This window comes from Hoplias malabaricus, chromosome 9, assembly GCF_029633855.1.
Source record: "Hoplias malabaricus isolate fHopMal1 chromosome 9, fHopMal1.hap1, whole genome shotgun sequence".
Taxonomy (NCBI): domain Eukaryota; kingdom Metazoa; phylum Chordata; class Actinopteri; order Characiformes; family Erythrinidae; genus Hoplias; species Hoplias malabaricus.
The window spans coordinates 4,904,729-4,918,341 of record NC_089808.1 but is presented as its reverse complement, the minus strand read 5'-3'; the positions used below and the strand labels follow the sequence as shown (position 1 = coordinate 4,918,341).

The 13,613-nt window shown below is 41.2% G+C and overlaps 1 protein-coding gene across 1 annotated transcript; it reads left to right on the top strand.

Moving 5' to 3' along the window:
* The first annotated feature begins 772 nt into the window (after positions 1-772).
* Positions 773-13,314, top strand: LOC136706796 (copper chaperone for superoxide dismutase-like). The gene is made up of 8 exons (XM_066680429.1): positions 773-895; positions 2,016-2,088; positions 4,667-4,804; positions 4,946-5,120; positions 5,815-5,875; positions 6,642-6,719; positions 7,820-7,923; positions 10,345-13,314. The coding sequence occupies exons 1-8, from the start codon at positions 872-874 to the stop codon at positions 10,496-10,498; spliced, it is 807 nt and encodes a 268-aa protein (XP_066536526.1). The 5' UTR covers positions 773-871; the 3' UTR covers positions 10,499-13,314.
* The last annotated feature ends 299 nt before the right edge of the window (positions 13,315-13,613 follow it).

Sequence of the window (13,613 nt, the reverse complement as noted above, 5' to 3'; positions counted from 1 at the left end):
CGCCAACAAGCAACTTTTAGTAGGATTCAGAATCAACAGAGCAGTATTTAGGCATATTGGTGTGTTACAACAATTGACAGAACTTCGTCCTCTGCTACACAGGCCTCCCTGACGGGGGATGCCACTCTGCTCAAGTAAACTGTTACACCCCAATCACAGAAACACACATAACACAACAAATCCCTAAAACAGGTGGCATGGCGTTGCAGCAGGTAGTGTCGCAGTCACACAGCTTCAGCGACCTAGAGGTTGTGGGTTCGAGTCCCGCTCCTGGTGACTGTCTGTGAGGAGTTGGTGTGTTCTCCCTGTGTCTGCGTGGGTTTTCTCCATATGTGTGTGTGTGTTGCCCTGTGAAGGACTGGCGCCCCCTCCAGGGTGTATTTCTGCCTTGCGCCCAATGATTCCAGGTGGGCTCTGGACCCACTGTGACCCTGAACTGGATAAGCCTCATGGTTGACAAAATCACACACACACACAAAAAGACTTAATACAGAAAGTAAATATTTTTTTTTTCTAAAATAAATTGTATAATTTTAAATGTAAATTAAAATAAATCATTTTAATGTTTTAAACACAAGCAAAATACATTAGCATCTGGAAATGCACAGAAATTTGGATATATTTTAAAAATTAAATCTTGCTGAAACTTTTTAAAATAGGAAAAGCATAGCATGTGGAAATTAAAGAAACTTACACATTGATTATAAAATATTACTGTGGCATTTTCAAGACGACGTATTTTCGTTTTGTGGAGACTCTTATTTTGGCGGGCGGCGTGTGTTGCTGGGCGCTCGGCTCTTCGCAGTGACAGTTGAGGTCTGTTTTATAACAGTGAGAAAAAGATTCTAGTGTCTACAGCGCTGTGGAGAAGATGGACACAGACCGAGCGGCTAAAGTGAGTTGAACGTTGTTTTATTAATGGCGTGGATACCTTTGCTTCGCTATAAGGGTTCATACACTTTAACACAGGTCGGACTTTGAACAGTTACTCAAACAGAACACCATTGTCTTGGAAGCAGTTGAATTACTGAGACGAGAGGAAATAAATGCTGAAACAAAATGTCCTCCTGCTGCTGCGAGGCGCTCTGTAAAACCTGAAACATTCATTAAACTCAGAAAAATCGGATGAGGGACTGGTTGCGTCTGTGACGTTGTAGGGGCGTGGCTTACGCTGCTGTAGCTTGAGCATGTTATACACAATGCACATTTATATAAACAAAGACTTTTTTTGAAATTTAGCTTGCTTACCTCCATACTTTCCCGCCACAATGCCTTCAAACAAGTGCTCTTTATTACACTATGTATGAAATAAGGGAACAGGGCAGGGACATGGCTCTTATCCACAGTCACACAAGCTTCACAGACAGTGGCCCATGTCAATCACCATACACCAAACACAAATGAACACATAAACCCACTCCAATTTCCCTTATTCTAACACCAGGTGGATGTGGTAGGTACCGGACAGTGTAGAAGTGCCATAAATAATCTCCAACCCCAACCCTAGCTCAAAATATTTGCTACAGGACATATTATGGTTTCAGAGTTTCACAAGGATGACTTCTCCTCATTGTTTCCTGTTTCTATGATCTCTTTATACCCAACTTCTTAAAAGTACTACAATTCCAACACGTGTGATCTTTTAGAATGCTTTTGTGTATGTCACACATGCTGTCTGTGAAAATGCCCATGACATACGCACACCCTCTGACTGGGAACTAAACACTAATAATGGTTTTATTTTTATTACGTACATATTAAAGGGATATTCATTCAGCTAATATTTACATATCTAATCTCTGTCTCAAGCCGTTGAGCTGCATTGTGATGTCACAAGCTCTTGGCCACTGGGCTGCTCACTAGTTCATCTTTTTTTTTCATTTGTGTTCATTGATTTACGTGTTCAATTCCATGGGTTAACAGGACACATTTTCACACGTTCATACATTAGTTATTGTGTCACATGTAAGAAACAAGTGGCTGATCATCAGTGTTCTTTGTTTTCACTCTCACAGCTTGAGTTTGCGGTGCAGATGACATGTGAGAGCTGTGTTAATGCAGTGAAAGGGGCACTGGAAAAACAGCCTGGTAAGCACAGTATTCTCTAAAAACACATTGGCACTATTCTGTGGTTTGTTGTTCATTACATAGTGCACCATGTGAGTTATGGTTCTGTTCACAGCTTCTCCACCAGCGTCTTATACGTGCCCACCGATCAATCTTAAGGTGGCTGTTCACACAGCAGGGCAAATCGGATTGATTTCTTTAAAAACTCACATGTTACAAACTTTGTTGTTCTACGCATAATCCCAAAAACAAATGACAAATTATTTTCTTTGACTAATCATAGCTCAAGAGTGTTTCTGTGTTTTGTGGAGTAAATAAAGAGTTGATTTATGTAAGGCTTAAAATCCTATTAGGGTTAGAATGAATATTTGGGTCAGTGTTGGTTTAAGCTTTGGAATCCGTCTTATTTAATTAATTCATAAAATAATACTAATAATGTAATTAAAATGTATTAGAAAAATGTACAAATGTATTTTCAAAGGTAGGTGTCAGGATCGCGGGGACTGACGGAGGTGGACTCACTTGCTAAAACACAGTGCCTAATTTTATTTACAACACAAGATAACAATACAGAGACAGATTAAGATAACTAGACAGAAATACTTAAATAAAGAAAGACTGAGACAGAGAGACTTGGACAGGGGGACCAGGACTGACAGGGAACAGGACAGACAAACCTAGACAGATAGAACTAAACAGAGATCTAAAGAGAGAGAGAGAGAGAGAGAGCTTACACAGATTAAACCTAGACAGAAAGAACTAAACAGACAGAGACCCAGACAGACATGAGACAAGAGAGATACAAAGACTGACTTGGAGGTCATGAGAGACAGACCAGAGAGCACAAAACAAAGGTGGAACGTCCAACAAAGAAGCACAGAGACAAGGGAACTTAAATAAACATCACAGACAAGGGACACCTGGACTGATAACGAGGGGGCGGGACTACAAATGACACTGACGAGGAAGAGGAAGAAAGGCGGGACATGGGCGGAGACATGGACAATAGCAAACAGAGCCATGTGCCAAGAGCACATGGCAGGGGAAAACAGACATGACAGGACAAGGGCGTGAAAGTAGGAAAGTAATAAACTGATAAAAATATGTTGACAAAATGTTGTTATGAAGAATATATTTTAGTGTCTAGTTAACAATATCAGAGACCTCCCTTAAATGATTTGATTTCTAGTTAGAACAGCTTTAAGCATAAGTTACTTACTTTAAAGCATCAGAAGACGTTCAGTGATATTGTGGTCAGGGCTTTGTGGGGACAGGAGTTAGTACGGATGTTTTTCAGACCAAGAGTGTCACTTGATTGTCTCTTTCAAACATAAAAGTTTTAATTGTTGTTTATCTGGGATTATCTGGATCTTCAAGTCCCATTTTTCTCAACAGCTAAATTATTTCCTGTTATTTACATTTATCTTATTTCTAATTTTTTCATAAGTATGTCCTGAAAAATGTATTTGTGCTTAACCACTATTTTGACTGTAAATTAAATAACGAGTGGTGTCTGATTTCTGCACAGGGCTGTACATTTAGATTGTTTAACATTGACGCACGTAATTTAAACAATATATTCATATGTTTTGATAAGAATTGTTTTAAATGTGGGAGGCACGGTGGTGCAGCAGGTAGGTGTCGCAGTCACGCAGATGTGGGTTCGAGTCCCGCTCTGGGTGACTGTCTGTGAGGAGTTGCTGTGTTCTCCCTGTGTCTGCGTGGGTTTCCTCCGGGTGACAGTCTGTGAGGAGTGTGGTGTGTTCTCCCTGTGTCTGCGTGGGTCTCCTCCGGGTGACTGTCTGTGAGGAGTGTGGTGTGTTCTCTCTGTGTCTGCGTGGGTTTCCTCCGGGTGACTGTCTGTGAGGAGTGTGGTGTATTCTCCCTGTGTCTGCGTGGGTTTCCTCCGGGTGACTGTCTGTGAGGAGTGTGGTGTGTTCTCCCTGTGTCTGCGTGGGTTTCCTCCGGGTGACTGTCTGTGAGGAGTGTAATGTGTTCTCCCTGTGTCTGCGTGGGTTTCCTCCGGGTGACTGTCTGTGAGGAGTGTGGTGTATTCTCCCTGTGTCTGCGTGGGTTTCCTCCGGGTGACTGTCTGTGAGGAGTGTGGTGTGTTCTCCCTGTGTCTGCGTGGGTTTCCTCCGGGTGACTGTCTGTGAGGAGTGTGGTGTGTTCTCCCTGTGTCTGCGTGGGTTTCCTCCGGGTGACTGTCTGTGAGGAGTGTGGTGTGTTCTCCCTGTGTCTGCGTGGGTTTCCTCCGGGTGACTGTCTGTGAGGAGTGTGGTGTGTTCTCCCTGTGTTTGCGTGGGTTTCCTCCGGGTTTTCTGGTTTCCTCCCACAGTCCAAAAACACACGTTGGTAGGTGGATTGGCGACTCAAAAGTGTCCGTAGGTGTGTGTGTGTGAGTGAATATGTGTGTGTGTGTGTCTGTGTTGCCCTGTGAAGAACTGGCATCCCCTCCAGGGTGTATTCCTCTCTTGCGCCCAGTGATTCTAGGTAGGCTCTGGACCCACCGCGACCCTGAACTGGATAAAGGTTATAGATAATGAATGAATGTTTTAAATGTGTGTATGCCTTTGTTTGTTTGTGTGTGTGTTTACAGGAGTGCAGTCAGTACAAATCGACCTTTCTCGGGAAGAGGTTCTAGTGGAGACATCTTTGACCACTCAGGAGGTTCAGAGACTGATAGAGAGCACAGGCAGGAGAGCCGTACTGAAGGGAATGGGTGGATCAGAACCAGGTGTGTGTTCCTCTGTTAATAAAGAAACAGCGCTCTATCTGCAGCTCGATGTTCAGAACCCAGTGGGAAACCAGCAGGCAATGCTTTTTTGGCGCCTTTTGTTATAAGGCACCATGCTCAGTGTTTGCGTGTTTGTTTCAGATCTGGGAGCAGCTGTGGCCATGTTGAGTGGTGTAGGGAGGATACAGGGTGTAGTTCGTTTCCTGCAACTCTCAGCTGATCGCTGTTTGATTGATGGGACAATAGATGGGCTGGAGCCTGGAGCACATGGTCTGCATGTACATGAATTCGGAGACCTCACACAGGATTGTATGAGGTAATTTAACTGTTTTTGTAATGTAGATTCAGAATCAGAAATGACCCTTTTTTTAATAACTCTAGTTAAGAGGTTTCTTTGTTTACTTGAGTAGTTTGGTTGTCAAGTCCTGCGTCTTTTCACCACTGGGTGAAGTACCCTCTGATGGATGGTCTTTAGGGGGATACCAAGTGGGTGGTATAGGTCCGTAGAGAGTCACTTTGTCATAGAATAATCCATGGATTGACAAAAGATTTACTTATATATGTTCAGGAAATATTTTGCTAAATTTGACACCATTCAACATTTCTGTATAAACGCACATTAACCTAAACTCTTCATGTTTTATATCTAAAAACACACATTGCGTTTTGTAAGTAGCTGTTATATTGACTGAAGGTTGTCCGAGAACAACATGTATGATATTTTATTCATGTGGAAATCATGCTGTGTGCAGTCAGCTGAATGCCCTTGAAAGTCCTTTGTCAGAAAGCATTTATTAGAATCTCTGTGAAACTAGGAATGTGATATACCCTCTGTGTCCTGTCATGCTCTCATGTGGACCAATGCTGACTGAGGACATTCAGGGAAAGCTAAAACTGTGCTATTTTCCTCAGTGGCCCTTAAAATATATGCAAGACAGACACAGGACCCCTTCTGTTCTTTTTTGTCTGAGTGTTTCTCTCTCTCTCTTCCTTTCCCCTCTCACTCACAGCTGTGGAGAGCATTACAATCCTTTTGGGAAACAACACGGAGGCCCTGAGGACACAGAGAGGGTACCATTAATTTTGACTCAGTGAGATATTAGTAGAATTACATGCTGTGCAGTTTGTTAATGTCATGAGTCAGCCGTGTTTAATGGAGCTTCATTGGTAAAGATATATGTGGTTTACACTTAAACATTCAAGGATATTTGTCAGTGAAATTACAATAATATTTAGAAATATTTTTTATTTTGTACGTGTTGTTTTCCTTTTGGGCAGCACGGTGGCGCAGCAGGTAGTGTCGCAGTCACACAGCTCCAGGGGCCTGGGGGTTGTGGGTTTGATTCCCACTCCGGGTGACTGTCTGTGAGGAGTGTGGTGTGTTCTCCCTGTGTCTGCGTGGGTTTCCTCCGGGTGACTGTCTGTGAGGAGTTGGTGTGTTCTCCCTGTGTCTGCGTGGGTTTCCTCCGGGTGACTGTCTGTGAGGAGTTGGTGTGTTCTCCCTGTGTCTGCGTGGGTTCCCTCCGGCTGCTCCGGTTTCCTCCCACAGTCCAAAAACACACGTTTGTAGGTGCATTGGCAACTCAAAAGTGTCCGTAGGTGTGAGTGTGTGAGTGAATGTGTGTGTGTGTTGCCCTGTGAAGGACTGGTGCCCCCTCCAGGGTGTATTCCTGCCTTGCGCCCAATGATTCCAGGTAGGCTCTGAACCCACCACGACCCAGAACTGGATAAGGGTTACAGATAATGAATGAATGAATGTGAGTGTGAGATAGAAGAAATATGTTGAAATGAAATCTCAGCTGAGGATGTAATAGATTGTGTTGTGTTCATGGAGCAGCATGTAGGTGACCTGGGTAATGTCCAGGCAGGACCAGACGGTAGAGCCACGTTCAGACTAGAAGACTCTCATCTAAAGGTAAATCTGACATTTTTCAATGCCCCACATCTAGTCATTAATAGATGAGATGGTGATATCAAACATTCTGTCGTGATATTGTGGCACTGTTAATGCTGAAAAAATGCTCATTTGCTTTTCTTGAATAAATGTTTACGTTTAGTTGAGTTTCACCTGTTAAATATGCATTTAAAACACTCTTTGTCTGAGCTGCACTTTGTTTATGTTTGTTATAATCTGAATCTGGTGATTATTTTGTGTTTATTTTAGTTGAAATAGGCGAAATAGATTTTGTGTTCTTGAATTTAAGTTTGTTTTAAAGTAATTATAAATTACTAGTATTAGTATTTTATTAGTAATTTTAGCTCATGTTTCTGGTAAATATACAGTAATCCTTCGCTACTTCGCGGTTCATCTTTTGTGGATTCGCTACTTCGCGGGTTTTTCCAAGGGGGCTTTCTTATTATTTACATGTATTAGACTGGGCCTGTGGGTGACAAAATATATCATTTACAAGTATTTCTTACGTACAGTACATGTGTTGTTCACGTCCACATCCGAGTGAAATTTTTACTGACGCTAAATCACAGCTTAGGAATGACTCTATTAAAGAAACTGGTAGGATATCACATGTAGTTCCAGCTGAAAAACATTATAAAACGACTGTTCAATGCAAAGGGAGGGTTGTTAACAGTAACAGGGAGGGTTTTAAAAGACCAAATACTCGTTAAATACATAAAAAAATATCTTTCCTCTACTTCGCGGAAATTCACTTTTCGTGGGTGGTCTTGGAACGCATCCCCCGCGAAAAACGAGGGATTACCGTAAAGCGGTAACATTTGAAAGTTATAATTTTTGTTTTTTAAGACACATAGATGTGGCTTGTATCTCATTTGTTTTCATAATCACTCATACACCATTAGCTTTAAAAGCTCCACACAGTGACACAACTCACATTGGAATTGCTCTCAATGGAGTGATTTTTCCAGTGCTTGGCACCAGAGACACTGTGTGCTTGTTTAAGATTTGACTTAATCTGCCCCAAACTTTCCTGATTCCTAAAAGGAAGTAGTATTTTTTTCATAGTGTTGTGTCTCTCCTCCGTCCGGCTCTGTCAACAGGTGTGGGATGTGATTGGCCGATCACTGGTAGTTGATTCAGGAGAAGATGACCTGGGCAGAGGAAATCATCCACTGTCAGGACAAACTGGAAACTCAGGACAGAGGTGAGCATACACTGTGTTGATTGTTAGGTCATTGTTGGATTTCTATTGTAGACTGATATGAAAGTTGGCGAAAGTGTTTTTCTTTCTTTTTTTTTTAATGTAAATTCATTATTATTTATTTTGTTGTAAACCAATGCAGAAAAGTAAATGAACTCTGGTGTGTACTCAATTCTCACCTGACCACAAGCTTAATTTGGCCACTGTTTAATTTGACTAGACAACCTTTAATTTGAAATGACAACCTCTGTGGCTTTAGATTCTGTGGCTACATTACTGTCCAAAAGTCAATGTTGTGAAATCATTGTTTTCAGTACTGCAACTGAAACAGAGAAGTGTATGAAAGGAATACTTTATGCTTGGTATGAGCAGATTAATAGCTTTTGAAAAAATAGTAGTAGGGATGTGTACATGTGTCATAATGACTGAGAAAGCTCTTTAACATTTAACAGGAAGCTAAACGAATATCTGTAACTTCCAGAATAAAACATTTACTCTGGAAAAAAAATATTGGATGTAGTCTTATGCATGAACTGATGTTGGCATAATAGCAAACATGTTTTTAATGTTGGGGCGGCACGGTGGCGCATAGTTTTACATCTCCAGGGACCTTGAGGTTGTGGGTTTAAGTCGTTAAGTTGGTGTGTTCTCCCTGTGTCCGCGTTGGTTTCCTTCCACTGTCCAAAAACACTCGTTAGTAGGTGGATTGGCTAATCAAAAAGTGTCTGTAGGTGTGAGTGTGTGCCGCCCTGCAAAGCACCCCCTCCAGGGTATGTTCCTGCCTTGCGCCCAGTGATTCTGGGTAGGCTCCAGACCCACCACGACCCTGAAATGGTTGCAGAAAATGAATGAATTAAAGGGCACATATGTAGCAAAACTCAATGTTTGCATGCTTTTATATTTCCACTTGGGTCTCTACTGCTCCTATACACATTCCAAGCATGAAAAACATCCATCCATTTTCTGTGCGTCAGCTGAAAGATTTTTGTGTCAGGAATTATATGCTTCTACAAGCCCTTTGGATGGCTTCCTTACTGTAACGTCACACTAGGGAAATTTGCATAGTTTGTGCAGGCAGAGCCGTACTGCCATATACACTCACTACACACGTTCCGTACGGCCCCGGAAATTAACGAAGGACCCCTCGTCTCACGTTAGGGAGAGTTTGTGTATAATCAGAAGATGAAGAGACACTATCTTTCAGGAAATGAAAAGAGGAAAAAAGCACTCCACGAGACTGAGCTGTGGGAACAGCAGTGTGGTAAACCTGTCTTAATAAATAATAGTCTACGCACATAGCCGCAGGAATATATTTACAGGTGCCTCGCAGTGCCACAGTGTCATGAACCAAATTTTGAAGCAGAAAAGTGAAAAATTAACATACACTGATGTTTTTATACCGTCTAGTTTTCGTTTAAACTTCCCCAAATACACCAGTAGTCTAAAAGTTGCTTACTATTTCATACCACCTTTAAAAAATGACGTAGTTATTTCCAAGTGCTAAGTTGAGTTCTTTAAAATTCCAGTTCCACCTTAGTGTGATTGTGTGAATATAGCGGCAGCATTTAACACCTCCATTTGAAGTTTTCATTAAACACCTTAAACAGTGAAGCAGTTACAGGCGCCTGGACAAAATTACTGCGTCATTTAAGGCGATACGAACTGGAAGCGGGAGAATGAACAGCTATGTTTGCTTCTTTGTCTTCTATTCCACCTTAAGGACTGCAGCTGTTACAAAATCAGACAAATTCGGACTTGGATGCTGGAGGGCTGATCACAAAGTTAATTATGTTAAAGCTGTTTCTTTTATCTATACGTTTTTTTACATATAAATATTGTTTGGTCCTAAGCCAAAAAAAAGAGGGAGAGTACTAGTGGAGACTCAGGTGCAACTGTCAAAAATTGTCATATTTTGGCTCAGAGTTAAAAATTTAGCTTAGGGCCCCAGGAAAGTCTGGACCGGCTCTGTGTGTCCGACTCAGGGTTGAACTTACAGGGTTGGATAGCGCCTTTGTTTTCTGTCATTTTCACGTGTCGTAAACGCTCTGCGTAAACATGGGATGGGTGGGGCGTGACCAGCAACAGCTTATTTGCATAAAAGTGACAGAGTCCTTAAACGGCTCATTCTGAAAGGGACTGAAAATGACAGAAATAGAGCTGGTGAGAGCGGTTTTGTGCGAAGAACTTGAATATGTTTTGTATTGGCCATAGACTTATTCTATAACTATATTATCCAGCTACGTAGCATAACACATAACTGAGAGCCCAGTGCTAGGTAGCAATTCTAAACAGACATAGCTACTATTTAGTGAAACAGTGGCTACAATTGCATGAAGAGGTCAAAAAGAATAAAGGTAACGACGTTATGTATATTTTCTCTCTCTCTCTCTCTCTCTCTCTCTCTCTTTCTCCCTTTCTCCCTAGACTGGCGTGCGGAATCATTGCTCGTGCTGCTGGACTGTTTCAGAACCCTAAACAGATCTGTGCCTGTGATGGGGTCACTCTGTGGGAGGAGAGGGATCGGCCAATAGCAGGGAAGGGCCGGAAAGTCACAGACGCACCAACGGCCAATTTGTGACTGCACAAGAATGATTAATTACACACAGAGTGCACTTAAAAAAGAAATGAAAAATAGAATATAACAATTAAATTATTTAGGCCTTCCATAGTTTGACATTGCCTTGTATGTTAGCTTAACTGTCAAACTGGGTGTGCAGAGTTACTAACTGTGTCTCAAAGATAAAAATGCACCCAAGGAACATTGTGATTTTTGATAGTTTTCGCTGAAAGCTTTTTTTTTTATAGACTCATCATTATCAATGCACACTTAGTGTCTCAGAGCTCAAAGGACTCAACAAGTGTATCTTTTAACACATTCATCTCATGATGTCCAAATTAGCCAAGTTTAAATGTGTTGAATGATGCATGATGCTAAGTTCCATGGCCTGGAATGAACCCCGTTTGACACCTCTGCTCTGTATTGTCCTGCTGAAAAAGCAATGAAGTTTTCATTCACTGTTTAGTCTATGCACTAAGATTATATTCTGACAAACATGGTCAACACTGGCATGACATCCAAACTCATGCAAAACCCAGAAAGTCAAGTTGTAAAGTAGGGATGGGCGATATCCAAATTTTTCATACCGTAATACCGTCTCAAAATATTATCTCGGTATACTGCATTACCGTGGGGAGGGGGTGCTCTGTCACTCTGCGCTGAGCCTTATATCTGTGAGTCGAGTGAATTTAGATAAACACAGCTCGACAGTGCACACTTACACGTGTTGACGATAGAAACCCGTTTCTGAGAGAACAAATTTCAGCAGCTGGTGCTGAAGGAACAGAAAAGTTTAAAAAATAAGACGGTGTACACTGTTTAGAAGCACAGCTGGCGCTAATGGGCACTTGTGGTTTAGCGCACCACAGCTGATTTTTCAGCGAACTGAGGCTCAAAACACACATATTTAGAGGATAAAGCCATATACCAGTGAGCACAAAGTCGAGTGAAGGATTTTCTGAGAATTTTATCTGTTTACAGCTTTCTTCCGCTCTCTTTTAACCCAAACTCACCACTAAACTTACAACTGCGGTGGGTAACTGGGCTTGTGTTTTTCTCCACACGTTTTCAGACCGTGACATTAGCAGTCATTGAGCTCCCCCACAGCGCCCCCTCCCTGTGGCTCTCTTAAATGCACGTGAACATTTTAGCCGACTTCTAAATACGCAGAACAGAAATGTGACACGACGCACACACGTCAAAAATACCGCCCTCATTTAAGATACTGTCCACTTTTTTTAAATACCACTGTTTACGGTATTAACATTATACCGCCCAACCCTACTGTAAAGGCATTTCTCTGTCTCTGAGTATTCGTATTGTATGTAGTGATATGTCCTTTCACTATGTGAAAGTGAATGGGTCTAAACTATGTTGTCAGTTTTATCCAAAAACCTATATTAATTAAATCTGGTTTTATTAAGTTTGGTGTATATGACACATCTGTGGAGGTATACTTTTTGAAGCAAGGACCTGACTTTCATAGAATCAGAAAACAAATAGGAGTGGGTGATACTGAAAAAAAAATCTTGACATACATTTTTTTCATATTTTTATCTATTATCAGGGCTTTTTTTTCATAAGCTGAATCAATAATTCTGCAGTAAATTTTGATTATTAAGTTCAAATTCATCCAAGTATTTGTGTACATGAACTGAAGTCGAAATATAGATTTGATATTTCTGAGTACATATGTACTTTGTCTGTACCTGAAATTTTTCAAATTGTAATAATTTATGCCTGTCAATTGATTTTTTTTTTTCTTTCTCTTTTTCTTGTGTTTTTAACGTTTATTACTCTACTTAAAATCATACCCAGTAAACAAGGAACGTCCCTGGACGTTCAAAAAAGGTCTAAAAGTAGTCTGTCCGTCAAGGACATATTTTAAACGTCAATGGACGTCCAAAATCCATCTTAATAAGTTAGTTAAGTGGTGACCAATCGATAACGTCAGTGGACGTCCAAAATACGTTTTATACAAGTAATTTATTACGGGACCAATTAATAACCTCAATGGACGTCCAAAATACGTCTAATAGTCGTCTTTTCAATGTCTGTTTTTGGACGTCTTTTCAACCTTAGGAGAACGTTGATTAGACGGCAGTCATTACGTTATTTCAACGTTGATTCAACGGCTAAATGTTTACTGAGTATCTGCTTACTTTTGTCTAATGGAAAGTAAATCGCTGCTGGTTGTGTATTTTTGTAACGGCCTTCACACACAGATTCTTTTTGTCAAAAGAAAATATTTAATGTGCACAGTCCAGCCAACTTTGAGGTGAAGGAATTGCAACCAAACATTCGTTAATTTTCTTTTTAACCACTTATCCAGTTCAGGGTCGCGGTGGGTCCAGAGCCTACCTGGAATCACTGGGCGGCAGTCCTTCACAGGGCAACACACACGGACACTTTTCAGTCGCCAATCCACCTACCAACGTGTGTTTTTGGACTGTGGGAGGAAACCGGAGCACCCGGAGGAAACCCACGCGGACACAGGGAGAACTGTGGAACTGGAACTGTGTGACGCTACCTGCTGCGCCACCGTGCCGCCCACCAACCAAGCCAATTTATGAACCTATGGGGTACACGATATGAATGCTCGCAATAAGACGTTTCTTCCACTCTTCGTGTACATGTTCTTGAATCATATGAAAATAGTCCTGTTTATGCACTTTTGTATTAGAAATGGGCTAAACTTAACTTGACGTAAAAACGTCTCATCAACTTTGGATGAAATAATCTTGAATAGTCATAAACCCAGTGTCTTAGTTTTTCCTTTACTCTAGTCGTCTGTATGATTGTATGATTTTTGTCTTTCATTTTATAATTAAAGCAGACTTGTGATACAAACATTGCTCTGATGACTTCCGTTTAACTCGTGGAGTTAAGGACACATTGCTGCTGTAAATGCGCACATCATCCTTTTCTTTCAGCCTTACTCCTTTTTCTTTGTGAGCTTTATTTGCATAACCGCTTTACATATAGTATTATTGTCAAAGCAGTTTAATGTTTCCCTTATTCTCGGTGCTTTTGTCCTTATTCACCCAGTGTCAGTGGCTTTTTGGCCAAAATGTTACATCAATATTGACAAAGTAATTAACACAGTACAGGATAACAATCTCTCTCTCTCTCTCTC

Coding starts and splice junctions, on each gene's coding strand:
- LOC136706796 (XM_066680429.1), top strand. CDS start 872: ATGGACACAGACCGAGCGGCTAAA. Junction 896..2,015: donor ACACAGACCGAGCGGCTAAA/GTGAGTTGAACG, acceptor TCACTCTCACAG/CTTGAGTTTGCGGTGCAGAT. Junction 5,876..6,641: donor GCCCTGAGGACACAGAGAGG/GTACCATTAATT, acceptor TTCATGGAGCAG/CATGTAGGTGACCTGGGTAA.